At 55.4% G+C, this 9,696-nt stretch overlaps 1 protein-coding gene across 2 annotated transcripts in view; it reads left to right on the top strand.

Moving 5' to 3' along the window:
• AP2A2 (adaptor related protein complex 2 subunit alpha 2) overlaps positions 1–7,874 on the top strand; it is a 69,038-nt gene extending 61,164 nt beyond the window's left edge. Inside the window, exons 15-22 of one of the 2 annotated variants that reach the window (XM_007465936.1) lie at positions 48–208; positions 2,848–2,930; positions 4,434–4,523; positions 5,191–5,314; positions 6,274–6,390; positions 6,480–6,549; positions 6,694–6,828; positions 7,484–7,874. In XM_007465936.1, the coding sequence (XP_007465998.1) occupies positions 48–208; positions 2,848–2,930; positions 4,434–4,523; positions 5,191–5,314; positions 6,274–6,390; positions 6,480–6,549; positions 6,694–6,828; positions 7,484–7,561 (858 nt within the window). In that variant the 3' untranslated portion in view covers positions 7,562–7,874. The remainder of the gene's footprint in view (positions 1–47; positions 209–2,847; positions 2,931–4,433; positions 4,524–5,190; positions 5,315–6,273; positions 6,391–6,479; positions 6,550–6,693; positions 6,829–7,483) is intronic. The other variant, XM_007465937.1, reaches the window with a different exon arrangement.
• Positions 7,875–9,696: the final 1,822 nt, after the last annotated feature.

The raw sequence follows: 9,696 nt of genomic DNA on the forward strand, positions 1-9,696 counted from the left end.
GTGTTACCCAGAGGTCTGTGCTGACCTTGTCTTTCCCTGTCTTCCAGTCCACGCCTTCTCCGTCGGCAGACCTCCTGGGGCTGGGGGCTGCGCCCCCCGTCCCCGCGGGACCTCCACCCTCCTCCGGTGGGCTGCTCGTGGACGTTTTCTCAGACTCACCCTCCGCGGTCGCTCCCCTGGCTCCCGGCTCCGAGGACAACTTCGCAAGGTAGTCTGCCTCCTGCGTCCCGAGGACGGGGGGCTCCCCCTGCCCGGCCAGGCCTGGGCGTCCAGGGAGGGAGGAGGCTCAGGCGCTGGGCAGGTGAGGGAGTGGTGGGCGCCCTGTGTGCTGTCTGCTCCCGTGGGCTGCGCCTGCCCTGCAGGACGCTTGTGCTCTGCTCTCCGTGCTGTGCCCCTGGGCTCTCTAATCACGCCCCGTGGCTGCCGTCCAGGCACCTACCTTTTTCTTGAAGGAGCGCTCTTCAGTTCACAGTCACTGCTTTGTCCTGTGGGGTCTGCTTCCAAGGCCCGCTTCCTGCTCCTCCGCTGACCTGTTCCATCCTTGTCACCTCTGTCTGACCGGTGTCCCGATGTTCACACCCCTGCTGTGGGCCATCAGAGTCCTGCGTGCGGTCGACTTGGCCCCGTTCCCCCACTTTCAAGGCGAAATCCCAGGCTGCTCTTCCCTGCGCTTCGCTGCGCGGATCCTGTCCCTTTTCCCTGCTTGCTGTCTGTCCCTCTGTCTCTGCTGATCTAGATCCAGCCAGGAGGTGGGGGGCTCCGCCTCCGAGAGGAGAGCGGGCGTGAGTTCTGTTGTCTCCAAGGGGCGGCTGCTCGTCTTGGTCTTTGTGACCGCAGAAGAGTCCTTGTGGTTTTCTGGTTCCTCCAGTCTCTCTCCGTTCGCCCCGCACGCTGACTCGTATTTCCTGTCGCTTGTGGGAAGTGACTGGGGAAGGGCGGGTTTGCAGTGCCGCCAGTTGTCCGTCTCTGGCGGAAAACAGACTCTTTTTCTTAAACTGAGGTGTAGTGAGTTGGTTTACAACGTCATATTAGTGTCAGGTGTACAGTGTAGGGATTCAACTTTTTTAGGTTATATTCCATTTAAAGTTATCACAAAATAGTGGCTGTATTTCCCTGTGCTGTACAGTATATCCTTGTGGCTTATCTATCTTATGCGTAGCAGTTTGTACCTCTTACTCCCGTACCCTGTCCTCCCCCTCCCCCTTCCTTCTCCCTGCTGGTAACCACTAGTTTGTTCTTTGTATCTGTGAGTCTGTTTCTGTTTTGTTATATTCACTTATTTTTCAGATTCTACATGTGAATGGCAGCATACAGTATTTGTCTTTCTCTGTCTGACTTACTGCACTTAGCATGACGCCCTCCAAGTCCATTCATGTTGCAAATGACAGAATTTCATTTTTGTATTGGCTGAGTGAGAGTGTGTGTGTGTGTGTGTGTGTGTGTGTATTCCATCGTATATCATACCACATCTTTATCCACTCATCCGCTGACGGACACTTAGGTTGCTTCCGTATCTTCACTTTTGTAAATAATGCTGCTGTGAATATTGGGGTGCATGTATCTCTTCAAATTAGTGTTTTCATTCTCCTTGAATATACCCAGGACTGGAATCGCTGGGTCATGTGGTAGCTGTATTTTTAGTTTTTTGAGGAACCACCATACTGTTTTCCAGTGTTTGCACAAATTTACGTCCCCATCAACAGTGTGCAAGGGCTCCCTTTTCTCCACGCTCTCATCAGCATTTGTTATATGTGGTCTTTTTGATGATGGCCGATCTGACCGGTGTGAGGTGTTGTCTCTTTGTGGTTTTGATCCCCGTTTCCCGGATGGTGAGTGATGTTGAGCATCTTTCATGTGCCTGTTGGCATCTGTATGTCTTCTTTGGAAAAATGTCTGTTCAGGTCTTCTGCCCGTTTTTTAATTGGGTCATTTGGTTTTTCGATGTTGGGTTGTATGAGCTGTTTATATGTTTTGGAAATTAAACCTCTTATTGGTCTTACCATTTGCAAATATTTTCTCCCATTCAGTAGGTTGTGTTTTTGTTTTGTTGATGATTTCCTTTGCTGTGCAAAAGCTTTTAAGTTTAATTAGATCTCATTTATCTTTGCATTTGTTTCCTTTGCCTTAGGAGCAGATCCAAGAAAATATTTGCTGCGGTTTATGTCAAAGAGTGCTCTGCCTATGTTCTCTTCTAGGAGTTTTATGGTTTTAGGTCTTACATTTAGGTCTTTAATCCAGTTTGAGTTTATTTTTATATGTAGTGTGAGGTGTTCTAGTTTCATGTAGTGTGAGGTTCTAGTTTCATGTAGTGTGAGGTGTTCTAGTTCTTTTCCATGTAGCTGTCCAGTTTTCCCAGCACCAGGGGAAGGGAGAGCAGGGGAGAGGGGAGGGGAGGACAGGAGGGGCAGGGAGGGCCGCCTGGGTGTGGGCGTGGGTGTGCATGGCCTGCGGACAGCCCCAGTGGAGGCTGTTTGGAGGCCAGCGCCGCGTGTCAGGTGGCCGAGCCTGTGGGCCGACCTGAACAAACGTGTGTGCTTTTGCCGTGGCGCCCGTGGCCTGCATCAGTGGAAGCTGTTCACGGCTTGAGCAGCACCTTCATGGAAGGCAGACGACCTGCTCCTGCGGTCATTCCTTGGTTGTGCCGTGTCACCCTCTCAACTTACCTCCCATCTCTAGCGGGCGCTTTTAATGGTGTTCGTCGGAATATTTGCTGCTTTTCCCTTCCCTCCTGTCCCAGAGAGGTTTTTCTGGTCTTTGTGTTCTTTAAACCGTTTTTCAAAACTGTTCTTGGTATTTTCGCTGGGTGGGTGGCTTTGAGTGACTCACGTGCTGTCCCTTGTCCCCCAGGTTTGTCTGTAAAAACAACGGCGTGTTGTTTGAAAACCAGCTCCTTCAGATTGGGCTGAAGTCTGAGTTTCGGCAGAATTTAGGTACGTGTTTTACTTCACTGAATGAAACCTTCTCTCAGAAGTTACGAGGAGAAAGTATCTCCGAATCACAAATCTCAAAAGGGTCTAGTTTCGAGAGTATATAGAGGACTCCAAATCAACAACAGAAAAACAACCCAGTTAAAAAATGGGCAACAGTCTCAGACATTTCTCTAAGGAAGACATTCAGATGTCCAAAAGAGCATGAAAAGGTGCCCACCGTCACTAATAGTCTGAGAAATGCAATCAGACCCATCGAGGTACCACCTCATACGCATCGGCGTGGCTGCTATAAAAAACAAAACAAGGGTTGGCGAGGACGTAGAGAAATTGGGAGCTTGTGCGCTGGGGGGATGTATTTGCTGCTGTGGCAGACAGTCTGGAGGTTTCTTAAAAAACTAAAAATAGAACTCCCATATATATGACCTAGCAATCCCACTTCTGGGTATTTACCCAAAAGAATTGACAGGAAAGCAGGGACTGGAACAGGTACTCACACGCCCATGTTCACAGTCACCAAAAAGGTGGAGGCAACCCAAGTGTCCATCCATTTGAGTGGATACACAAAATGTGGTTTCAACACACAGTGGAACATTACTCAGCCTTAAAAAGGAAGGAACTTGTGACACAGGCTACACAGGGTGAACCTTGAGGACATTACACTCAGTGAAATAATCCAGTCGCAGAAGGACTAATCCTGTCTGATTCCACTCCCAAGGGGTCCCTGGAGGAGTCACATCCACAGAGACAGAAAAGTAGACGGTGGGGCCCAGGGCTGGGGGAGGGGAGGGGAGTGAGTGTTCATGGGGACAGTGTGTCCGTTTGGGAAGACGGAACATTCTAGGGATGAAGGTGGGGAAGGTAACAAGACCATGTGAATGTGCTTCGTGCCCCGTCCTGTGCACCTAGAGATGGCTGAGACGGTAAATTGCAGGGTATAATACTGTATGTTTTACCACATTTTTATAAAAAGCTTTCTGTTCCCCCCAGCCCCCCAAAATTATGCCCACTGGCTACTGGGGCTGCTGCCGAGGGGCCCTGTGGGCTGCTGGCCCTGCCTCCCTCTTGGCACCATCGTGGAGCCTTGTCTGCGGAAACGAGTGGAGGGTGGGAAGGCAGCGCGTCTGCCCCGCGGGGCCCCTCAGACTCCTTCTTGTTGAGGACGGACGGAGGTGTTCGTTTCTCATTGGATGAAGGGGTTAGACTCCAGGCCGCGGTGGCGTCACCCAGGAGCCGTGGTGTTTCTTAGGCTGCGGGGGAGGCATATGCCTACCTGTGCGTCCTCTTCAGGAGATTGGAAGTTCACGTTCCATTCTGAATTCTGAGGGTGTAAAGACGTTCACAGAGGTCTGTGTGGCGGTTTCCGCTGTGCTGGCTCCGAGCCCCCCAAGTGCCGAGGCCGAGGGCTCGGGGCATCACATGTGTGGGCCGGGGGCTCTGGTTTCTTCCGTGCAGCTCAGGAGGCTGTGGTGTGTCGTGGGAATAAGCTACTTTGCTTCCTTCTAGGCCGGATGTTCATATTTTACGGTAATAAGACCTCCACGCAGTTCCTGAGCTTTACTCCTACGCTCATCTGTTCGGACGACCTCCAGGCCAATATCCTTGGTTCCGTTGCCCCTAGGCCCCTGGCAGAAGCGGGTGGAGGATAGACTAGGAGGCCATTTCCAGGTGCTTTACTGCAGCCTCGGGGTGCCTTCCCGCGCTCAAGTTGCTTGTTTATAATGCTGGTGAACTACATGCAGGCCTTTTCCGGCCTCCGCATCCGCTGGGGCTCTGGTCTCCTTGGGGAGTCTCCCGGGGAGCTGCTGCCCAGGCAGAGCGAGTGATGGGCCACCTGGGACGAGCTGCGACTGGAGACGGTCCCATATAAACGGCAGAACTGGGACGTGAACTTCTCCAGCCCGTCAGCCTTGCCATCCAGGTGTCCTGTCCCGGGCGATGATGGGCCGCCCGGGTAAAGTGAGGGCGAAGGAGGCCCAGCTTGACCACCAAGGATGCCGCCTTCCCTGGAAAAGCCGTGTGAAGCAGGAACCTCCTTACTGCAGGCCGGATCTATTTTTATTTTAAGATAAACACGTTTTAAACGTGGACCGTTAAAGCTAAATGTTTAAGTCATTAAAAACACACGTATGGCAGGTTTCGTCCGAGGTCAGGATGTGAGCTCCGACTCCTGCCGGGCCCCTTCTGGAGCCTCTCTGACCTCGGGGCTCACTGGGCTCAGCCCATGTTCCCAGCGTCGCCACAGCTTCCTTGACACATGCACATCTGAGCCTGCAGACCAAGCCCGTGGACCCCACTGTGGACGGGGGCGCGCAGGTGCAGCAGGCCGTCAACATAGAGTGCGTGTCCGACTTCACCGAGGCGCCCGTCCTCAACATCCAGTTCAGGTGGGAGCCCCGGCCGAGGCACCAGCCGCTCTTGCTGGACGCGGGGGTGTCAGGCTGGGCCGGCACGTGGCTGTGACGCGGGACCTCTGCATCCTTCCTTCAGAGGGTGTGGTGAGGACCGTGGGGTGACCTGCCGTGCACACTCCAGAGGGGTCTGCTACGGAGGGTGTGGGAAGTGGGGGAGGGAAAGGGGGCCTGGGGTCTGGGACGCCGGGTGGGCGGGGCCTTCTTCCCAAGGCCCAGGACCTTCAGGCGAGAGACTGAGGGGCCTGTCCCGCTGCGGGCGCTGCCCAGCCTGCTGCTCCAGAGGCCAGCCACCCGGTGCTGGGCCCGCCAGGGCCTCGTCTGGTGTGTGAGCACCTGTGTGTTGTACTTTGAGCGTACACGCCAGCTTGACTCTTTTTTTCTGACGTGTCTGTGTTGCTTCTTGGCTCGTTCCTGCCATCTTTCAGTGACTGCGGTAGAGTGTGTGTGCACCCCAGCCTTCCCTGTTGGGTATTTGTAAGGTTAAATTTTGAAAAAGCACCTTTCCAAATACAAAGTATACAGAGACCTGCAGATAGTGTACTTTGTAAAATTTAGGGAAATAGACGTGCAGAATTTTTGTTTCATTCCGTAGGCACACTGTTTTCTTTTAGTCTTTTCATGGAAAAAAGAAAAAACCCACATGATTTAAACTTGGAGTTGTAGGACACGGACTGCTGGGGAACGGGAAGAGGCAGCGCCTGTCCCTGGCGGTGCGACCAGCCTGGCAGCCTCGGCCGGGGGTGGCGGGGGCACGTTCCCCGAAGTCCTCGGCCATCAATGACGGTGCGCCGGAGCTGGACCAGCCTCCCTGGAGCCCCGGGCTGCCCTTCCAGATCTCTCCGCCCCGCCTTTCGCGCGCGGCCCCTCTGTGCCCTGGAGGTGGCACACTCGGGACGTGGACTCTTCCCAGCGTGCCTCTGTGTTGTTCACAGGTATGGGGGAACCTTTCAGAATGTGTCTGTGAAGCTGCCTATCACACTCAACAAGTTTTTTCAGCCCACGGAAATGGCTTCTCAGGATTTCTTCCAGCGCTGGAAGCAGCTGAGCAAGTGAGTGGCGCCCTGTCCCCCCGGGTGGGCGGGGGGGCCTTGGCTCTGGCTCAGCTGACGGCACTCGCGCTGGCCTCTGTTTCCCACAGTCCCCAGCAGGAAGTGCAGAATATCTTCAAGGCGAAGCATCCAATGGACACAGAGATCACCAAAGCCAAGGTAAAGGTCTTGCTGGGGACGTTCCCAGGGTTGGGACATGACCGGAGCCCCCAGAGGAGGCTGGCGGCTTCTCCCCTCGGAGAACCCTCCACCTCTGCTGGCACCGATGCAAGGGGCTCCTGTTTCTCCCGGTTCTTCCCACAGATTATTGGCTTTGGTTCTGCACTCCTAGAGGAAGTCGATCCTAATCCTGCCAACTTTGTGGGAGCCGGTATCATACACACCAAAACCACCCAGATTGGATGCTTACTGCGTTTGGAGCCCAATCTGCAAGCCCAGGTCAAGCCCCTTGAGGGAATCACTGAATACGCTTTCTTTTTTTTTTTTTTTTTTACTGTGGTGTAATTCACACACAGTAAGATATGCAGATAGATCCCAGATGTGGTAGTTGGATGTGTTTCGACAGATGTGTACACCTGTATAACCACCACCAACCCGTTGGTGCGTGTAGCATTTCCATCGCCCCAGAAAGTTCTCTGGCACGCCCGCATCAGCCCCGGCCTCCCTAGGAGGCAGCGCCGTGTGGCCCAGCGTGGGACTCGCCTGGCCCCGGACACCAGCAGTCACCGTGTTGCTGCTGTGTCCACGGTGGGTCCTCGTGGAGCACGTGGCCCTCCTTTGTGGGGAGTTGCCACTCTGGTTTGCCCAGCCCTCCTGTCGATGGACATCAGGCTGCCCCTGTTTCAGGAGGCATTGAATACGGCTGCTGCAGACATCCGGACATGCCTTTGTGTGGGCATGTTTTCATTTCATGTGGGGAACACTCAGGGTGGGATTATTTTTGCCACTGAGAGCGTGTTTGATGCTTGAGCCTGTCAACAGTGGCACCTCCAGGGAAGGGCTGAGCAGGGGGCCTTGAGGGGCCGCTGGGTGGGGCTGGCCCCGCAGTGTCTGCCCTGGCACCGCCACTGACCTTCTGTGTCCTCTGTTTCAGATGTACCGACTCACGCTGCGGACGAGTAGAGAAACCGTCTCTCAGAGATTGTGTGAATTGCTTTCGGAACAGTTTTAATCAACAAGGACAGAGGGTCACGCTCCTGTGTCTGCGTTTTTCTTCATCTCCACTGTCGTCTTCGTTGCCATGCTGCAAGTCCATGCCCTGTCTAGTGTCGCAGCCCCGGGCGCCTCCCAGCCCTGCTTCTCTGGCCTCGTCCCTTGTGGGGATGGATGGGGAGCCTGTGTGCCGTTGAGGAAGAAGAGGCTCAGCCTGGACCCAGCCGTCCTGCCAAGTCAGGAGGAGAGGGGCGTGGATCCCGGGATCAACTCTTATAGAAATCAAGACAGTTCTGTGGTTAAGTCTACAAATTAAAGGGAATTTAGAAGTTTGAATGAAAATGGAAAGTTGTTTGAAATTTTATCAAGATGCCAGTGCTGTCTTATTGACAGTTCATCTCTGATGCTCTGAGAGGAGAGGCAGCGTTCTGTCTGCCATGGCAATAGATCTTGGCTACTTGTATGGGAGACGGGGAGGCAGCCCAAGGGCTGATGGGTATGTCCGCACGGGGCCCAGGCGCCAACCTCGGCCAGGGTGAGAGCACAGTGCCTGGGGGCTTGCTGGGGCCGGGTTCTGAATCTAGAAGTTAGACAGGGTTGTGTTCTCAATGACGATCAACAAAAACACGTATCCTGGCTGGATTTAATTCTGTTTTCCTTTTTCCTAGCACTGTGTTCTTAAAGTGAGATTTGTAAAGCCATCTGACTGAGACCTTATGTGTGCAGTGCTGGGGGGTGGGGGGGTTCCTGGTGGCTCTGGAGGAGGTGTACCTAACCTCATGCATCTTTGGGTTTCAAATGAGTGCACTGTCGCCACAGTGGCCCAGGACTGGTTCCCGATTGTGATGGCAGGGTTTGTTGTGGGCCAACAGAGAAGATTTCTGGAAGGTGAGCTGGTCTCTTCCCTGTGCAGTGGCCTAAATGTGCTGGGGTCATGATTGCAGGCCAGGGTGCTGTGGACCTTGGCCTGTGCAGTGGGAGGAGGGAGGCCTGCGTGTGGTCAGGAAGCAGAGAGCAGAGGGGATGAGCTGGCACCTGTCCCCCCACCCCTCCGTGCGCGCGGCTCTCACGTGCTGTCCCCTGCACCTCGAGATGCTGAGGCGAGGCCTGTGTCCTGTTAGCGGCAGATGCGCCAGGTGGGCGGCAGGCACAGGCTGCCGGTTTGTCCTCGACAGGCATGTCTGCTTTCGACACTGAGGGGCCCAGGAAGAGCTGGGGCCCTTGTTTGTTACCCTGGTTTTCCAGCAGGGACCGGGCTCCGTGCTGCGTGGTGGGGAGAACCACGTGGGGCAGGGGAACACAGTGGCCCTGTGCCGTGGTGCGGGTCGCGGGGAGGCAGCTTCTGGGAGTTGCCATGTGGGTACTGGGGCCCCCCACACTGCGGACGCCCCACTCAAGATTCCCACACCCACCATCCTGTGCAGCCCCCGCAGGGCGCAGTTGTGGAGGCCGAGGCTTTGCGCGTGTGGTGGCGCATGGCCGCTGGTGGCACTGCTGTGCACTGCAGATGGATGGCGTGGCCGTCGTGCTTTTGTTCAAGGTGCGGGACAGTACGCGGTGCTTGGGCTCCAGTGTTTGGGATGCCAGCCCGGGGCTGGTTTCTTATGTCAGTCGACGCCCTCCCTCCACCCACCATTCTGGGTGAGCATCCATCAGCAAAGAAGAACAAATGCTGGGGTGGCGATTGGAATGTGTGTGGTCTTTGGAGGGAAAGGCGCCCGGCATACAGCTCAAGGTCCCGTCCCATGGGGCTGCGTGGGGTGCTGAGAACCGATGACGCGGGCCCGTCGTCCGGAACCTGTTCCCCAGTCACGGGGGTGGAAGCTGAGGTGTGTTGAGGTGACGTGCCTTTTGCTCTGCACTTGGGTTCAGGACGTGGGCTGAGCCTGTGGGACTCATCCTGGTGGGCCCTGCGGCCTGGCCTTGGCTCCCCGACTCCATGGTGCGTGTCGGGGGCCTGCCTTCTGGGCGCCTGGGTCTAGGGGACAAGTGGGCCCAGGGGTTCCTTCTTGGGGAGTGAGCCTGCTGAGCTCAGGCGGGGTGACCCCAGCCACAGGCAGGGTACAGGGTCCACGGGACGGAGGGCCTCACAGGAGAGTAGTCCTGAGCTGGGAAGGGTGAGAGGGCCTGCAGGGGAGGGGAGGGAGGGGAGGG

Source organism: Lipotes vexillifer, unplaced genomic scaffold (genome assembly GCF_000442215.2).
Source record: "Lipotes vexillifer unplaced genomic scaffold, Lipotes_vexillifer_v1.1 scaffold1094, whole genome shotgun sequence".
NCBI lineage: Eukaryota > Metazoa > Chordata > Mammalia > Artiodactyla > Lipotidae > Lipotes > Lipotes vexillifer.